General features: G+C 40.5%; 1 protein-coding gene across 6 annotated transcripts in view; it reads right to left on the reverse strand.

The window, feature by feature from the left end:
- Positions 1–20,030, reverse strand: part of NYAP2 (neuronal tyrosine-phosphorylated phosphoinositide-3-kinase adaptor 2) — a 257,780-nt gene that overhangs the window by 57,771 nt on the left and 179,979 nt on the right. For all 6 annotated transcript variants that reach the window (XM_082689984.1, XM_082689981.1, XM_082689982.1 and 3 more), the window contains one exon: positions 12,307–12,513. In XM_082689984.1, the coding sequence (XP_082546110.1) occupies positions 12,307–12,513 (207 nt within the window). The remainder of the gene's footprint in view (positions 1–12,306; positions 12,514–20,030) is intronic.

Consider the following 20,030-nt stretch of genomic DNA (forward strand, 5'->3'; position numbering starts at 1 on the left):
CAACCAACTGAGCCACCCAGACGCCCCCCTATAAGGCATTCTTTAAAATGGGTCACAAATGATCCGTAAAAGGGATAAACAAATTCCATAATTCAGCTTATATACAATTTGCAATAATCTCAGAGCACCCTTTGCAATTACATCAAGTTCTATTTTCTTTAAACTTGTATACTTAACTGGAACACAGAAGACCTCAGATGCAATCAGAAAGCAATGTTATTCTATTCACCCCACAAACCAGTTCTAACCTGCTGTGGGGTAGCAGGCAGTCCTTTTTTGTCTTTTGGTTAAACGCTAGGCCAACTTCCAGAAATTTCCTTTTTGTTTTGATAATTCAACTTTTTTCAGTTTCTTCAAGTCAAAAAAAAAAAAAGTCTTATTAGAATAATAATTCAAATGCCTTGTTTTTTACATTAATTACAATTTTGAACTTTGTTTCAAGAGAACGCTTCTCTCTTGGCCCATTTAGCCCTGTTCCTGGCACAGAGGAGACCACATTTCTCTCTACCTCATCTCCAGATGGCTACCCCTAACTTGCCCTTAACTCGGTCTTCCCCACGTCTGCCTTCACAGGGGCTGAGCTAGGAGTAAGGGGTTGAGGTGAGGGAGTAGGAAAGGTTTTCACGGACACCAGCATGAGCTAATGTTTCTCACTCTCTGGTAATAGGAATGGAAAGGTGGTGAATATCCTTCTTCTTGGGGCGTTTTCAAGTGCACCCAGAAGGCCCCCTTGACTGGTTGTCTCTCACCTACTGATCTCCTTGCTGTCTGCCCTCTGTGCTTCCTGTCAGGCACCTTGAGCCATGTCCTTCAGAGTCCCTGCCACTCTGAGCAGTCCCATGACCAAAACCACCCGTAGGTGGCTCTGTGGCTTAATCTGGTCCCCAGGAAACACATCTTTATGCACATCTTTAACACACCATCAGTGGCCAGAGAGTTACCAGCCAGACAACATTCTGCTCTGTGAGCAGCAGCCATTCAGCTAATCTTTTGCACTTTTATTTTATTGTGTCTCCTCAATGACTAAAATCCAGTAGTGAGATTTCCAGGTAGTCCCATCAGTTTCCCTCTCTTGATTACCCACTGGGAAGTTTTCTATCAAAAGTGGAGACTTATCTCTCTCTCATTCTCATTCTCTTTCTCTCTCTCTTTCACTCACACACACATACACACACACACACACACACACACACACACACAGTCTATTCCCCAAGTCTCCCTAAACCTAGTGTCTAGCCTCTCGGACTGCGACCACTTTCCTAGGCTAGAGAGGAGAGTTCACTTAAGGACAACAAAATTCATTTTGATCAATTTTTTTTTTTTTTTTTTGCAAGTTCTGCTTCTGTGGTCTAGCTTTCTGCCTTGCAGTATGAGAGTAATTACCTTGTACCATTTAAAATTATTCTTTTGGGGTGCCTGGGTGGCTCAGGGGTTAAGCCGCTGCCTTCGGCTCAGGTCATGATCTCAGGGTCCGGGGATCGAGTCCTACATCGGGCTCTCTGCTCAGCAGGGAGCCTGCTTCCTCCTCTCTCTCTCTGCCTGCCTCTCTGCCTACTTGTGATCTCTGTCAAATAAATAAATAAAATCATAAAAATAAATAAATAAATAAATAAATAAATAAATAAAATAATTCTTTTGCATGTTATACCCTGTTTATAAAGACACATTCTGGCTATTTAAAAAGGTTAACTCACCCCACGTTCCCCTTTTCTGGTTGGTTTCTAAAAACCGTATCACCAGTATCAGCAGAGATACAAACAAAACAATTTCTCTGGTGATCACAAATTCTAGCAGGCAGAAATCACAGTTTTCCACAGAGAAATAAAAGTGGGCTGTTGGGGATATGACTTACATTGCTCTCTGAAGGCTCTCCAAATGAGAATTCTGCTATGTGTTTACTACTAGAATTAAGAAAGAGCGTTAAACTCTAGAGTGTGAAAATACTGTGCAGAACCTAGCAACGGGATCTGGCCGGTGTTCCCGGAGGAAATAACCAATGCACCCAATTATAACTGAGAAGTAGAGCAGATGTGGAGAGCTGTCTTCTGGTGCCTAAGCCCACGGTACAGAATGACAGGCTGGAGGGTCGTAGACGCTAAAGCCCACAGCTGCTCAGGGCTGCTGGGAGCCAAGCAGGAAGTTAGTCAACATCCTACAGCAAAGCCCAGATTACGGCGGGGGCCTGAACTCTACAGATTGGTTGTTTGTTCTTGCTGCATAGTAAAAATGAGAGAGAACTCATGGTTCCTAGCAACACAAAGCTCAACAGCATAACCACAGCAGTCAAAAATGATGCTTTAAAACATGGGATGGTGAAGCAGAAAGTGAAGATCACTTTTTACTCTGACTTTCTGTGTTTCAGGGAACATTCTCTACTGATATAATCATCACAATAAAGCATCTCCGTCTGAGGGAAAAATCAGCAAATCTGAAACAAACCGTGATATCCATTTCAGTTAATTATTTTAGGCTACACCCAAACTCAGTGACCGAAAACAACACTCATTTAGTTTTGTTCATGAGCCCATGAATGGGATGAGGGAGTCTTCTGGTCTTGGCTGGGCTCACTTGTCATCTGTGGTCAGCTGTGGTTCAAGGAGGTGTTTCCGCTTTGTCATGTTATGCTTTCTCATGTGTTTGGGGGTTGGCAGGCTGAAGGCTGAAGACTCTTGGCTTTCCTCTGCGTATCTCCTCCTGCCACAGGCTAGCTCTAGTTTGTTTATGTGGTGGTGGTAGGATTGGAAGAGAACAAGTAGAAGCATTCTTGAGGGTGAGGCTCAGAACCGGCAAACAGTTCTTTTCATCTCATTCAACTGGTCAGGACAAGACCCAAAGCTAACCCAGATTCAAGGAGTAGATCTTACTTCTTGATAAGGAGCTCTGAAAGCACATTGCAGAGGGTGTGGTTGCAAGGAAAGGAGGGTACTGGGACCATAATGCATCCCCAAAGTGCCAGACCATATAAAGAAATGGAAAAAAGAAAAAAAGATAGAGTTTGGGAATTACACAGCCATATCAAAATGTTTAATACTAATCAAGTTCTAAAAGCAAATCTTTTTCAGCCACACTTCAGTGAGTGAGCTCTAGGGAACACACTACCCTTCTTACTTTCTAGCACTTACTTGTCATGCCAGCATCAAATTCAATATCACTTTCTCCAGGAAGCCTGTCTGAATCACCAGAGAATAAATCATGTCACGGTGCCTAGTATTTCCCCCTCATAACATTTATTAGAATCTTTTATTTTATTTTCTGTCTTCCCTGTTAAACTATGCACTGGGAGTGTGGGTCTAGTCTACCACCGTTGCCTTGCACACTCTACCCCTCTGCACCTTGCCCCTGCAATGACACAGCGGAGAGCTGAATAACTATGTTAGAAAATAAATGCAAAGGGAATGAATGAATGAAAAGATGAATGAATGTCAAGTCAGATATTTATGGAAGGATATGTGTACATTTGGAGCTATCAGTATTTTCTTATGTTTCCCACATCCTTGGCAACATGATTTTAAATCCCATTCATTGCTACCAAGCAGAACAGAAACGCTGTAAGAGAGATTAAGATTTTTTTGATAACTCTGTATAATGCAGTAACCTAGTCTTAAAGCCTGCACCTGATCCTTTCTCCAAATTTTATGAATATAGACTCAGGGGAACCCCAAAACAGCCGTGGCACTGGCCTAAAATCTTTGTTGGAAAGTGCACAAATAAATGAAGCATGGGCTGTTTCAGTAATAGTGATCCTGGAGCCAGTTACATTATGTGTATCTAGAGAAAACCCTGTATCACATTTGCACTGAGCTGCACTTTCCAAAGGAAACATTCAGTCTTGGTTCTAGAAAAAAAATCTTAAACCTTTACAATAAAATCGAATGGTAATGGAATCAACTGTGGGCCCACTAGCTATTATAAGCCAGCTTTATGCCAGGCTTTTCTATGCATTTTTAAATTTAATCCTCATAATGACCTACACAGTGAGATTTTCTGTATCTTTTTTATAAAGATAGAAAAACTGGGATACAGCAGTATTACATAATTTCCTCAAATCATTCCCACCAAAATATTAATTTACTAACATTGTTGCAAAGCGTGGTTTACTTGCACTAAAAATAACAGGGCAGGGGGATGGGGCATGATTAGCTCAGTCCATAGAGCACAGGACTCTTGGTATCAGGGAGTGTAAACCCCACAATGGCTGTGAAGCCTAGTTCATTAAAAAAAAAAAAAAAATAGAGAAAGAGAGAGGGAGAGAGGGAAGAACTGCATAGATTTAGTGTTCTGGCAGGAATTATTATCATAAATACTGTTCCACATTTCCCAGTCCTGCCACCTAATCTGATGCTGCTCATTTTGTGTGTTTGGGACCCTTCCTGGATATGAAGCACTGAGTCCTGAATGTTTTTAAGATATAGCTGCTGGGAGGTTTATCAGCAAAATGAGTCATTGATTCCAGCATTATCAAGTACAGTACAGTAAATATGCTTCAGAATTTTCAAGAGGAAAACATCTTTCTTAAAAATCAACTTGTAAAAATACAGTATTCAAAGACTACACATTTGAATTCAATCATCGTTCCCTTTGCTGGATCCCAGTTTTCTGTTGCTTATATTAAATGGCCCCCATTCAGCTACATCTCCTTGGCAGGCATCCAATGTTAAGCCTTTGGTTAACACCCAAACACCTTTGTGATCTTCCCAGTCTTCAAAGAGGTGATCGGAAGGTGAAGTAGAATTGTGACTGATGGTTTTAGGAATCCTAGTCTGGGGGATGGGTGTGCTACGTGGTCAGGTTGGAACCCGAACTCTCACCATCCCCAGCAAAACCACCCATGATCCCCATTTTGCCTACACTTCTCTTGCTCTGTTCCCTGTCTAAATTCAACTCAGTTCATGTCCTAGCTCAAATGCCACTACTTAATAAGAACCTTCCCTGTAGCACCTGGAATCAGTGATTCTCTCTGCTCTCTCACAAAGACACTTTGAAAGGTGTCTGGAATCATAATGATAGCTAGTATTTACTTAATATCTGTTGTGCTCCAGACACCATGCCAAGTGTGTTAATACATTATCTCATTTAATTCTCACCTTTAATTCTCAATAGCATCTATGAGTTAGATATAATTATCATCTACCTTTTTTATGATGGAGCTCGGTGACATGATGGGACATACCTAATATTATCAACAGTTAAAAAAAAAAACAGATTTCAAATTTAAATCTAGATCTACTGGATGCCCAAATCACAGTTATACATCATGCATGCTTTTACTAGTCATATAAAATTCACTCTACAAACATGGCTTGTGAAAAATGGCACATTCCTTTGTTTTCTTTAAATGGAATCAAATCTATAGGTGGTCTTGCTTCCCTGAACTTGTGTGCACAGTACTCTTCTTGGACATGAAGGGCTAACTCAGGAATGGCGGTGGAAAATATTTCTCTGCAGGTCATGAAAAGGCCCAGAAGTGTTCTACAGAGCAGATTTAGATAGGATGGATCTTTTAGTCTTCAGACCACACTGGTCATCAGGAGGAAGTCTCTTCTCCAGGCATTAAAAGCCCCATGAAGTATAAAATTTTCTATATTCGGGAATTTGAAACCATAAAGCATTAAGTCCACCTTCACTGGAAACTGCCTGTCAACACTTGCCCATCCACCCGACCTCCCAGTCAGAAGCCAGGCCACTTTACCAGGATGTTATGAAAGGATAAGATGATAGTCCTTACTATTCACAGAATGTCACACTTCTGTTTCTCTTCTGAAGTTTAAAAACAAACAAAGAAAACAAACCAAACAAACAAACAAGCAAAAAACAAAAACAAAAAACAAAAAACAAAAAAACAAAAAACACCAACACCTCCCTTTTTGATAATCAAAAACTGTTTACTACTTTCGGGGCGCCTGAGTGGCTCAGTTGGCTAAGTGTCCACCTTTGACTTGAGTCATGACCCCAGAGTCCTGGGATCAAGCCCTGTGGGCTCCTGGCTCAGAGGAGATTCTGCTTCTCCTTCTCCCTCGGCCACTCGCTCTACCCCTTTTTGCCTCCCTGGTTCGTGTGCATGCTCTGCTGGTGTGCATGCCCTCTTCCTCTCAAACAAATAGAATCTTTAAAATAAAAAGCTATTTACCACTCTTTAATCCCCATTCATACCAACAGCACATCCTTCTCAAGGAGCTGCAGCTTCTGAAAAATAAAAGCCAGGAAGGCAGGATGTCTATTGACACCTGCTGTTTCTACTATAACCCAGCCTCTCTGTTTCAGGGTCATTTCTATGCCTCCACCCAATGGGATGTCACTGCTTGACTTTATAAGCCAGAAAAGACAAATTGGTAGACTTTAGGTCTTACCCAGTCAGAGGAATTAAACGATGAGAATCTTTTTTTTTTTTTTTTAAACTGAAAATGGAACTGTATTTAAAAATTGGGAGATCTCACATAAGAGCAATTAAATCTTGAGATTTGGGATAAACAGCTCTCACGGTGACCATTAGCTGGCACTGAGTAGCTTCTGGGCCCTGGAGAGGCTCCTGTGCTTTCCAGGTCACCTGCATTTCCATCATTCGGTCAGACGTTCATTGGTATGCAGTGCATGTTTTCTGCAATGGAGAAATGTTTTTTCCATGTCTAAGCTCCTAAATAACTTACACCAAAAGGGCTTCAAGTTTCCAGAAAAATGGGGAAAATGCTTTCCTTTGTGGAAGTCAGGAGCATTCCCACATATGCAATGTGCAAGCAAAGGATGTCTGTTTTGAAGGAGTCCCCTCTCCTAACTCACTTGCTGATGTGACAGCAGCTTGCCTCACCCCTCAGTTCGCATCCCATGTCGGACCTCCTCAAGAGGGCAGAAACACACATGGTTATCTTTTTAAGATCTTTCCACATAAAGTTGAGACAAGGCCCTTCTGAATTTACTTCCAAAAATGCTTCTTCAGTCTAGACTGGAAAGGCCAACCCAACAGAAGTTTGCCTCATCTTTGCTCATCTTCACCCCGTGTGGAAAGCTCTCTACACCTTTCTGCTCAGTTAATAATAATTAATATTATTTTGTGGGTGCCTGGGTGGCTCAGTTGGTTAAGCCTCTGCTTTCGGCTCAGGTCATGATCCCAGGGTCCTGGGATTCAGTCCCACATCAGGCTCCCTGTTCAGCTAGGAGCCTGCATGACTCCCCCACCCCTATCCTCCTGCTTGCACTCCCTTGGAGAAATAAGGAAATAAAATCTTTTTAAAAATTATTTTTTAAAAAGATCTGACATAATCTTAGTTTTAAGACTCTAGGTCTCCACTAAGTTTTCCATCTTTTTTCAACCCTGCACTGATTTTCTCTTCTCTGAATAGTAATCTATAGTAAACAGTAGATCACAATGAAAATGCATTTAGTTATACTAATTAATATATGTTCAATATATTATTTATGTTCAATAGTTTTGTGTTATAAAGAAGCATAGTAAGATCTTTGAGTGGCAGAGACCGTGTTTTGTATACCCTGTGTGTGTATTTATCCCCAGAAACCATTACAGAGTTGGATATAAGCCGCTTAGAAACTATTTGTTGATTGAGTCAGTGAATAAAATCTGAATTTTTGTGAATACTCTATTTACTTGTATAACTTCCACTTTTCCCCCTTATTTTCATGAGCATTTGGGTCCCAGACCTCTACCGCCTTCAGGAATCACCCTCTGAGGAGTCTGAGATTTACTAAACAACAGTGACTTTAATAGAGTACCACCGCAACCAGTGGCAATGTTAATTAGAACTGAGATCTCCTGACACATTCCTTCGCTTTACTTCAGCAATTCCTTCATTCCTCAAAAGAGCTGTTAAGAGCAGCCATTCCAAGTGGCTAAACTACTTTTGGTAAAGCAATAGCCTGTGACTGGTAGCAGTTTGTGAGTGTGTGTGTTTCTGTGTGTGTGTGTGTGTGTGTGCTTGTGTAACAGAGAGAGGGAGAAACCAGAAGCAGAAGGTTGGCAGACCAGGGTATTGATAGATACGGGGTATGGATAGGTATAACAGGTGAAACCTTCTTTCCTCTGTAGTGTTAGGTGTGGACCTGAGTACCTCTGTTATTTAGGAAGGAGGATTATTGGTTGCAGTTCTAGTGTTTCTGGTAGGGGACAATAATGAACAGGAAGTGTGAAGAAAAGGAAAAGAGTAAATACTGACTTCCATTCCAAAGCAGCAAGTCCAAAATGCGCCCTTTGCTAGTTACTTGCCTATTCTGGACAAAGACCATCTCACTAATGAGTATCCTTTAGCTAGGGCATCTTTTGGTAAAAAGACCAAAGGTGAGTAAACTTCAGACTTTCTCATTTTATATATTTTTTGCTAGTGAAGTTATGACATTTTCTAGTATAGAATTGGCATATTTTAGGTGCTTTCTTTTTAGAAACATTAAAGCTACTAACATAACAAACTTCTTTTTCCTTTTCTTCTTTCCCTCAAAAGAGGTACAACAGTAGATTCAGTAGGTAAAATTGCAGTGACATATTTGGGAATGATTGACTTCTAAAAGTTTAATTATAATGCTCTTTTGAGTGTGTGTGTGTGTGTGTGTGTGTGTGTGTGTAAGAGAGAGAGAAAGAGCATGAACTGGGGAGGGAGGAAGGGGCAGCGGAAGAAGGAGAGAGAATCTTAAGCAGGCTCCATGCCCAGCACAGAGCCCAATGTGGGGTTCAATCCCACAACCCCAAGATCATGATCTGAGCCGAAATCAAGAGTCAGACACTTAATGGACTAAGCCACCCAGATGCCCCTTAAGTGTTCATCTTATAGTTTCTCTGGCACATAAGAAACCCTGACTTTGTTATATATGGGATTCCACATTTCCCCTGTATTTCAAGTTTCTTTTAACATAATAGAGACACAAAAATGTCTTTATAAAAAATGTACCAGAAATCTCTTGTTTTTCCACCTTTTTCTACATCTTTCATCATCTAAGATGGAGTGTGAGGGAATGAAAATATTTATGTTGTTTCTTCTGGTCAGTAGACAATTTACTGCCCTACAAACACAGCTGAAAGACCCAGGAAAGCAGATTTTAGATGTCATAAAGCGAAAGAGATGCTGCGGGAGTTTGCAGTGGAAGAAAGTGAAAGTATGTTATTAATTCTGTTTACACTCTAAATTTCTTGGAAGAGTCACATCAGTGTCAAAAAACATTACAATTTGCCCATTTGTATGCACCTTTACACATGTTTAGTAAAAGTTGAATTGGGGACCATCTAATTGTTTAATTTTTGTTTATTTCACATGTTCTTCTTCTTTTGCCCACACCTTAAAATGTTTGGGCTCCCCAGGATCTAATCTCCGTTTTCTTCTCATCTCAGTTTCCTGCTCTTCTACTTAAGAGTCAGCCAGTCTTAGGGTTCTAACCACCCCCAAAGGTCTCTAGCCTCAGTCAGTAATACTGCTAAATCTCTTTACCTACACTCTTCTAATTCCAAGTGTCTACTAGATTCTTAATTAGATGTCCAAGAGCACTGCCAACCTAACATAGTCAAAAATTGAGTCCTGACTTTCCCACCCAACCCATGGTACACAGTTCATCTCGACGACTTTTGTTTTAGTTAATGGCCTCCCAGAGACCCCTTCTTGAACCTTGGAGCGATAGAGAATTGTTCTTGATAAAAACTGAACTGTATTATACCTATCTTAAAAATTTTTAAGTGGCTATAAAACATTCATCTCATAATGTTTGAAACCTAACCATGATGTGGCAGATACTGTCCATTGCTCATGTAAAGCCATCTTCCCTTTCTCCCTGAGAATACAGACTGTTGCTTTCATTTCCCAGTAGAAGCAGAAGCCCTTTGATATAAGAGAAAGAAGTCCTCTAAAAACTCATGGAAATCCCATTCCTCTTCCCTGAGTGATGGGTCTGAAGGACATGTCTCCTCGTTTAGACTGGTGAGATGGAAGAAACTCTTGGCCGAGGAGTGATGCTGCTCAGAAATGTCAGCTCATGATCATAAGAAAAAAAAAATCATCAAAGGTAGAAGAAGGGCAAAATTAAAAAACAAACAAAACAAACAAACAGGGGCACCTGGGTGGCTCGGTGGGTTAGAGACTCTGCCTTCGGCTTGGGTCATGATCCCAAGGTCCTGGGATCGAGTCCCGCATCGGGCTCTCTGCTCAGCGGAGAGCCTGCTTCCCCCTCTCTCTCTCTCTGCCTGCCTCTCCGCCTACGTGTGATCTCTGTCTGTCAAATAAATAAATAAAATCTTCAAAACAAAAACAAAAAGCAAAAACCCAGAAATTCCCTTTGTCCTCAAGGACATCATTCAACAGTTGGGAAATACCTAGAGCTTCCTCCCTCCAGATCAAGTGCTAGGGGAGTTAACAGAAACTGTTATTACTTAAGCCACTGCTAATTGACATTTTGTTGCTGAAAGCATTTCAGCATTCTTGCTTTCTGGTACCAAGCTACTCTGCAATTTCTTCAGTCAGTGTTCCCCCACCTTCTACTCCAAACAAACAATTATGCTCCATTTCATAGAATTTTAGGTGGCCCTCCAGAAGGCAGACCTCTTCTCCATCATCCTCCTGGGGAGACGCTCCCGAGGTTTCAAGCTTTAGCTCAAATGTTATATCCTCAAGCAGTTACTACTTTACCCACCCAAACCCCTTGATTGTTCTTGCCACAATCATATACTCCCAGGAAACATTAAGTGATCTCCCCTTTTTTTATATTTGTGTTTCATTTGACTTCGAACACCTGAATGCAAGGATGTCTTTTTTTTTTTTTTAAAGGTTTTATTTATTTATTTGACAGAGAGAGATCACAAGTAGGCAGAGAGGCAGGCAGAGAGAAGGAGGAAGCAGGCTCCCTGCTGAGCAGAGAGCCCGATGCGGGACTCGATCCCAGGGCCCTGAGATCATGACCAGAGCCGAAGGCAGTGGCCTAACCCACTGAGCCACCCAGGCACCCCTGCAAGGATGTCTTATTCAACACTGTGATCTCAGACACTAGAACAGAGGCGATTATCTAATAGAAATTCAGGTAATGCTTTTTGGTTTTATATCTCTAGTCCTAATAGGAGTACATATTATTCATATTTTTAATCAAACTGGTACAAATTTAAATAATTTTAAAAATACTACTAATAAGCCAAGGTTAATTCTAGTCCTAACTGAATCATGAGGTCAACCTTCTTAGGGAGAAATGCTTTTTTCTACAAAATATAATCTGTTCCTATGTTTCTTTTCCTTTTTGAGGAAATGCACATATCTTCTCATATACCTATAGCTATTTATACTTTACTAACACAAATAAATTTTTACTTTCTGCTAAATTCACTTGTCTCTTCTCCAAGATTTTTATGGCTCTATCACGAAATAAGTTACATTTTAAGTCTGGGAAAGATACTGCTCTGTCTCTGCCCAGGTCCTATTCTAGAAACATCCCTTCCCAAATACGAGATCATTCATCCTGTTCCAATTTTAACTTGTGCATAACTGCCAGAGAGTCCACAGGCTAAATGCATGTAAATTGCTTTCCAAGATGAGTATCAGAGTTGAAAAGAACATTAAAGGATTGGTTTTTCCTTCAGAACCCTAACATTCTTAAGGGATAGAAACCTGAAAACTATAGGAGGTCACTTGATTATTTGTTTTTTGTTTTTTGTTTTTCCTTCAATTGACAGCTCTCTGTGATGCCATTATGTAGACTAATCACTTCAAAGCAAACATACGCTGCTTTTAAACATCTGAGGCTTATATAGATATTTATCTATTAGCAATGCAAAACTGCATTGCAGATTTTAATTTCAACTGGTAAAATCTAAAGGTGTATTTGATTAAAACGTTCTAACTCTTCTAAAGTAGAGCTGGAAACTCAGCAGCGTGCCCACGGTCCCACTACAGCATTCAGATCATCTGTCTACATGCTTCATGATATCTACTCTCTCTCCTGCCTTCAGTTTTTGTTACCTATATATCCTCACTTCCATTTCCTGTTCATTTTGTCCCAGGTGCCTAAAATCATCTCTGAAGCACAGGAAGCATAAATTCTAAATCACTTAAACTTTATAAATTAAAAGTGCTTTCAGTGAGGCCTCTAGATGCTTTAGACGAAATTTAGTACAAGATGTTCTGAGCTGTTATTGCTGCTTCACCGTATAACTCCAAGAAGCACTGTTCACTTCTCTACCGTCCATGTGGATAATGCTCCCTGGAGTGGTATAACACATTGTCTCATCCCTTGGTGTGAAGGGCTGCTTATATGCTGTCTCTGTGAGTAAGGACAGCCATATCTGTGGTTATGGTCCTCTAAGTGATAATGGCAATGAAAGACCATTATCTCTCTTACCTGAGCTGTGGTTTCCTGCTAACAAAGTGGGGCTCACAGAACATCTTCCCAGTCTACTGGTAACCACAGGTGGTCCTGGTGTTCCATCCCATTCCTGAGCTTTGACAGGCTCTCTGGAAGATGCCCCGTGATGAGCTCTCTCTTTGCTGTCCAACTTTGGTAATGGCTCCGTGCTGTGGCTTCGGACTTTCAGTTCCTCTGTCGATTCTGTGTATTAACCAGAATTACATTCTGTTAAACCAAAGTTGAATCCTTCCAAGATTCCTTTAAAACATTAAAGAGCGTTTTTCTCAAATGTTTTCAATATATTTGGTGGGGGGGGGGGCACCCGGGTGCTCAGTTGTTGAGCATCTGCCTTTGGCTCAGGTCACGGTCCCAAGGTCTTGAGATCAAGCCCTGCAATGGGATCCCTGTTCAGTGGAAAGGAAGCATGCTTCTACCATTCCCTCTGCCTGTGTTCCCTCTCTTGCTGTCTCTTCCCCTGTCAAATAAATAAAAATTTGCATATATATATATGTTTCTGTCAATTGGGAGTGTGTTGGAGATTACAACATTTAAATATAACAGGTGTGCAAGTTAATATCATTGGGAAATAGCTATCTCATTGGAAGAAGAGAACCTCAATGAGTCTTCAGTCTTCTAGTAACTCTGGTGCTCAACTCCAAGGAAACTTCTTAAAGAGCATGTTAGACTCACTGTCTTTACTGTCTCATCTTCCATTCATCCTGCCACGCACTCTGAATTCATGAATTCAGCCCACCACTCTGCTAAAACTGCTTTTGCTAAGCTCACCTACTGCCTTCTAATTGGCAAATTTAAAAAACATTTTTTAAGACATTTGACAACTCTTTGATTACTCTCATTTATAACTTCAATTCTCTTGGCTTCAATAATGGCCCATCTTCCAGGGTTGTGTTCTACATCCAACAGTACTTCCTTGCTATTCCTATGTTCCTTCCTCCATGCATCCTTTACGTGCCATCCCCAAGATGGGATCTTAGCCACCATTTTTCTCATTCTATATACACTCTTCCTGTGATTTTTATCTTCCCGGATTGTTAGTGATTTCTAAATAGTTTATCACAATCCTGAATCATGATCCTTAGCTTTAACTCATTTATCCAATGGCCTGCTAGGTGAGTCCATCTGGATGTCCCATGGATAACACAAATTTAAACATTTCAGATCTTGGACTGATACCACTTCTCCCTAAACCAGCAGTTCCTCCTCTCCTGTCTAGCCTATCACCCAAGCTAGATGCTTGTCTTTCCTTTTCTTTAACTGTTACTTCCCAACTCTATCAGTCAGCAGAATCTACAGATTTTATTTGTGAATATCTCGCTTTCCCTTCTGTTGTACTTTGTATCACATCTACCTCAATTAGTGTGGCTCTAATTCTAATCATTGCCCTTGAATTATTGAAGCTTGTCTCCTATTCTCTATCCTGTTTCTCTGAAGTATGAGCTCCATATACTGTCAAAATGATCTGTTTAAAATGCAAATCTAACCAAGTGTATTTTTCAGCGAATGATTGCAATAACCATTTTGTTACACATATACAGAAGTGCTTAAAAACACATGTAGTAAAGATGGTTTATGAGTGATCACCGCTTGCTGTGTTCTAAACAGTGTTATCTCAGGGAATGGATGTGATAGCCACTCTCTAATGCACATAGAGAAGTGTTTAAAAACAAAAACAAACAAAAAATGCAAACCTGTTTATAATGTAGCCTTGACTAAAATCCTTCCAGAAGCCTCCTTTTACCCACAGAATTACGTCTAATCTCCTTATTATGACCCACAAGATTCCCACTGTCATTCTTCCTTTCCTCTCCAACTGCATCATTTTCCACATGAACACTGTGCTCAAGGAACACTACCAAACCTGCTGGACCTTCTTCCTCCCCACTCCACTTCTAACTCAAACAAGGCTGTTTTTGTGCTACTGTCTTCTAACTCATCTGCTTTGAAGATCTTTGTATCTTGTCTTTGTTCCTCCTGGAAGGCTTCTCAGTCATGATCACTCAGTTTAAGTATCCTCCACCCATATCCCCACCCCATGCTAGGATTTCATCTCTGCATTCCATGTATCTGCTCTTCCCAAAAGGTCCTGGGTTCTTGGAAGCAAGGGCTAAGATTTGTTTTGTTTCATGGTGTCTTTAGCACCTTGCATACTGCTCAATAGGTATTTAATTAATTTATTTATTTAGTAGTTTTCTCAACACCTCAGTCATCTTTCCAATGTGTGTGGGAAGTACAATGTTCCTAATGAAACAAGAGAATGAAGCGAGTGTTGTAAATGTATTAAAGTGACACAAAGCTAATAGTATTTTCAAAAATCTGATTATCTAACAATCACAAGTTTTAAAATACACCAGGTTGAAAGTTTCATTCAAATGAGAATTCTTTGGGAAAGACTGCAGTGGAAAAAAAAAATCACAGAAATGGTTCAAAGAATGTGTATTTTGCTTTCTTTATGTTTTAGTTCAAACACTCAATGACTTGTAGCAGCGTGAGAACACAAATGTCCCACTTTGGTTCCCCATTACCTGAATCTATGGTGCAGAGGCAGACATGGTTTGTAATATAGTCAGAAACCCTAGGTGAGGTAATCTGAGTGGCCCAGGTTTGCAACTCTGGCATGGTCATGGGCCAGTAACCCACATCACTGAGCACTGGGTTCTCCTCTCAAAGCTTCATTTTTCTTAATTACAAAATAGAGATAAAACCAGCCCCATCTAAGCTCTCCAATTTAACTGGAAGGATCTAATGATATTCTACATTTAAAAAAAAATTTTTTTTAAGATTTTATTTATTTGTTGACAGAGAGAGAGAAACAACAAGAGAGGGAATGCAAGCAGGGAGAGAGGGAGAGGGAGAAGCAGACCCCTCACTGAGCAGGGAACCTGACACAGGGCTTGATCCCAGGACCCTGGGATCATGACCTGAGCCAAAGGCAGATGCTTAATGACTGAACCACCCAGGTGCCCCAATTTAATATATTTTTAAAACTAGGTAGTGCTACACATGTAAAAGATACTATTAATTTAAATAAACTCTAGCCATTTGTTCTTTATGAATTTATTTAATCTTTCGACATCTGGACTAGATAATCGCTGAGAAATTGAAAATGCAAATGGAAAATTGCCAGGCCACATATAAAAATAGAACTCCAACCCATTATCTATATGGGTAATGAGTCCAGAAATCCAGTCTACTTTCCTTGAGTCAGACTTCTAGGAAGTCAAACTACTTACTATCTCTAACAAACAATCCAGACAGCCAAACAATAATCCGTGTGACAGTTGGCCCAAAACAGCCAGGATTTACGTAATCACTGATAGCTTCCCTAATTTTTGCTCCTGCTTCCAATATGGGACCCCCAGAGAGAATCAAATCTGCATTCGCATCCAGTCACATACGATGACCCCTGGGTTGGCCCTGCTTGTAGCTTCCCATGCCAACAGCCTCCGTTTGGGTCCCATCTGAAGTCTAGCCCGTTTCCCACCAAGAATTTCTTACTTTTCTCCCTGCCTTCAAATCTCTGCAGTTCTAAGTGATGGTGGCTCACTGCCTTATTATAGCAAGCTCTGCATAAATAGCCTTTGCCTGTTCGCATTTGTTTGCTCTTCATTTCTGCACACATTGCTATGGTTCCTTCCAGCTCCAGGAAGCTATACCGTTGTGTAAACATGTCATGAATATTATTTTATGAGAGAAAACTTAAACCAAGAGGGTGGTCTTATAATAACCTCAGAAAGACTCCTGGCCTTTAAGTGGGCCTCATATAAGCCTGAATCCCAGTTACACTAAGATGGAATATAGGAAGTAAAAATATTTAAAAAGTGATACATTCCTGCATAATAATTACAACAAGACAATTTAACTAACACTTGCTTTTCAGCGCCCTGAGTCAAATGGAATAAAACCAGTATCAGAAAAGAACATCATAGACTATTTCCAAGCTGTTTATTCACAGTTTCAAGGAAAATGTAACTGTGGCTTCCAAATGTCACAGCCTCAAAGCCTAATGACCCATCTGTTTCACTTTACCTTCTCTTCCAGATTTCGAACAAAACATTGAGATGCTTGCTTTTATTATCAACTTCTGTATTTTTTTCCACTACCAATATTAAGCATTTACTCTCTCTCTCTCACACAGACAAACACAGACGTGCACACCACCAGTCCTCTCCCACTGGGACTGAAACTAACCAAACTAAAAAATGCTTATACATAACATTGGATCCAATCTCCTTCCTGCGGCTTTGGGTAGCATTTTAAATATGAAAGGTTGAGGATGTGTGTCAGAGCACCTCCACCAGCATCAGTTTCTTTGTTCTTATTCAAATTACTCGCATACACAGACTGGGGAAGTGTCACTGAGGTCTCCAACCTCAACTAAATAAAAGCCCAATTCAGCTTTGGAAACAAAAAGGAGTCTTTTTTCCTTCTTTGTTTTCAGGCTCCAGAGGTTAGACTTCAGTGAATTTTGGCAGATTTATTTAGAGAAACTTGAACAAAAGGATGGAAGAAATCGTGCTACTTGGACTTGTGTGTGGATATACCTTAATATCTACCTCCCAGACTGAGGACAAAGTTGAAAAATCTGGAAGAAAATCGTAAATGTACTATTGAGAATTTTATTTGGGAATAAATCTAGTTTCCTACATAGATTCATGAGAAGCTTCCTATAAAATGCATTTTCTAAGTAAAATCCTACGAAAATCTTCAAAATAGCTGTTGCAAATAAACAAATGGAGAGCAGACAATCAGGCTAAGAAATATATACAAGAAGACAGATCGAAACCTCAAAGAAATCTGCTCAGAGGATCAGGAGGAATTTATCCCATTCCATATATTTCAAAGTTTTCTTAAAGCCTGAAGAACAAAATTGATGTTGGTACTATAAACTTTCCTGAACAAGGTCAATCTTAGGCACTGCGGTAAATTTCTAGGTGGGATCTTAATTCTTTCAGATCTAAATTTCTTAGCCTGATCATGTAGCACAAGGCCAGCTACGTGGAAGGTGGTGGTCCTTTGTTCTCCAGTGACTGAATGCCATCTATTGATCTAAAACCTGATGCTCTGTCCTTCCCCCCACTCATGCTCCTGCGAGCTGTCTCTCAAAAAACAAACAAATAAATAAATAACCTTTTTCAAAATTAAAAAAAATTTAAGTCTGACGCTCCCACTGAAATCTGATCTTGAACTGAAATGTTGCTGGGAGAAACGTATGTAGATTCCATTCCATTCATCTTTCAAACTGTGTGCTTTGCATATTATGGTCTTAAATTTCTTACGGTGTTCAAGTTAAAGAAGGACAAGTAAGGATAACAGACTAGGAGCAACCTTTTCATGACCAAAATATTTTTCTTCAGGTTTCCTATTCTATCACACTTCGTGCAGCTAATTGTGAAGTTCCTTCTCAAAAATCCCCTTCTTTATGCTGTATCTGGATTTATACTTTGTCTCCTTGGCTTCTACCGTATTCCTCCTATTGTTCTGCATGCCTTCATGGGGGCCCTGAGCCACCTAGAAGGGTTTGGCTTTTACCACCAGATCTGTCCCCCACCAGATGCTGACTTTTCTCAGTTTCTTTGACTCATTCTTCCTCATCAACATTTACTCTTTCAACAGAAGTGTATAGAGGAGGGACGTGGCTCAGTGGCTTAGTCCAGTGACCCAGTTATTTAAGTGTCTGACTCTTGATTTTTGCTCAGATCATGATCTCAGGGTCATAGGGTTGAGACCACTTTGGGTTCCATGTTCAGCATTGAGTTTGCTTATCTCTCTCCTTCTGCTCCTCTCCTGCTCTCTCCCTCTCTCTCTCTCAAACAAATAAATAAAATCTTTGAAAAAAAGAGAAGTGATAGAGAGGATTCTTGTATGTCTCCAAAACTGGAAAATCCCTGTGAAGCTATAGAGACAAAGAAAAAAACACTATTATACTGATGGACCTGTGCATATGGCCATCTGGTGGACCACACACATAAAACTGACAGCATTATCCTCTTTCCAGACTTGCTTCCTTTCTGGCTAGGAAGGTCATGTAATTGTTGATTTATATGTCTAGTACGCCCACCAAAGTGTAACAGCTTCTTAAGACTAGAGACTGTATCTTTCATGTTGGTCCTCAGTATCTAACAAAGTTCTCAGTGAGAATAGACAAGATGAATGAATGAAGGCATGCTTCACCCAGGTCAGTCAGCTAATTAGCCTTCATTACTGAATCTAACCCCATCCTAAGCTGTGACGTACAACCTCTTCCTCCCACCTCTCCACCCTTACCCAGTACATGGACCATGCCATGAACCAGTAACCCTCAATGACAAATATGAGTGAGCTAAAATTGTTTTTGTGAACCCACATATGTTTCTAATTGACTTGGTGACCAATCAAAAAAACAAGTTATTTGCCTGGGAAAACGAGTATTTTTTTGCAAATACGACCAGTCGCTCCTGGAGGAACACAGGATCTTTCCGTCTTCCTGTCCCTTCCTTTCCTTTCTCTCCCCTTCCTCCCTCCCTTCCTCCCTTCCCTTCTTCCTTTTTTTGCAATATATAAGAATTAACTTGCCGTGTCATTTAATTATTTTTAATGAACTTCCATATGGTTCAGATGATTTACACAAGAGGCTTTTATCTCTGTGGTTCCTGACTGTAGTTATTCCCAAAATTTCACCCTCTCACACAGGGATTCCTTGGTTAAGAATATGGACTCAGTGCCTGGTGACAAAGGGACCAAAGCCCATGTACACGATGAGCGTTTGAGCTTCCTGTGGACAAAAAGAATGCTTCAGAATTGTCCCCTCATATCAGCGTAATCAGCAGGATCAAAGTGCCTCCATTCTATTCCAACTGCTGAACAATGGAAATAATGAAAGGTGATCAAGGGAGATTAATTAGGCAGAAAAGACAGCACATTTGAAGTGCTGAAGGAGGCACTGAACTAAATTGCATTATCAGATGGGTATTAGATTCAATCATCAAATTTAAAACTGAGAGACCTTAGAAATCACAGTTGTAACAGCTCATGAAAAGCAAGGTGTGTGTATGTCATTACTGAGCTGGTCCCATGCCTTTGGGAGGAGAGCTCTGGGGAGGGGACATCTCACCTCATGGGGAAAGTTTGGCTCTCTTTTGAACATGTTTAATTGCTAGAAAGCTCTCATACATAGCCCGAGTCGGCCTCCCTCCAAGCACCACCATTAGTTGGTTGTTGGTAGTCCTGTTTCTGGAGTAACTCAGAACTAGTCTATTTCTGTTTTAAGCAGACACCCTTCAGAATCCAGAATGAGGCAGTCTGTCTGCTGCTGCTCACATCTTCTTTCCAGTACAAATCTAGAGCTCTCACCCTTCCGGGGACACTGGCCTGGATGCTAATTGCACATCATGGAGTCTTTTAAAACTATGGTCTCTGGAGCTGGTCAGAGCCAAACAGCCTGATGTGGTTTTCCTATGAGTCCAAATGAGCACCAGGGTCCTTTCCTTACACTTCTGTTATTCCATCTCCCAAGTCTCTAGGGAAAAGAGGGCACAGGCTCCCATGTTTCCATAACACAAGGGCATGAGGGAGCAGGACCAATTTTTTTATTTTTTATTATTGCTCTTCTCTCATGTGAACTCTGTCATTTGGGTCAGTTCTGTCAATTCCAACATCTAAGGGATGTCACCTCTTCAAATATAAATAGAAAAAGAACCATAGCTCAGGCAACTGGAGAA

Source organism: Mustela nivalis (assembly GCF_964662115.1).
Source record: "Mustela nivalis genome assembly, chromosome: 11".
Lineage (NCBI taxonomy): Eukaryota > Metazoa > Chordata > Mammalia > Carnivora > Mustelidae > Mustela > Mustela nivalis.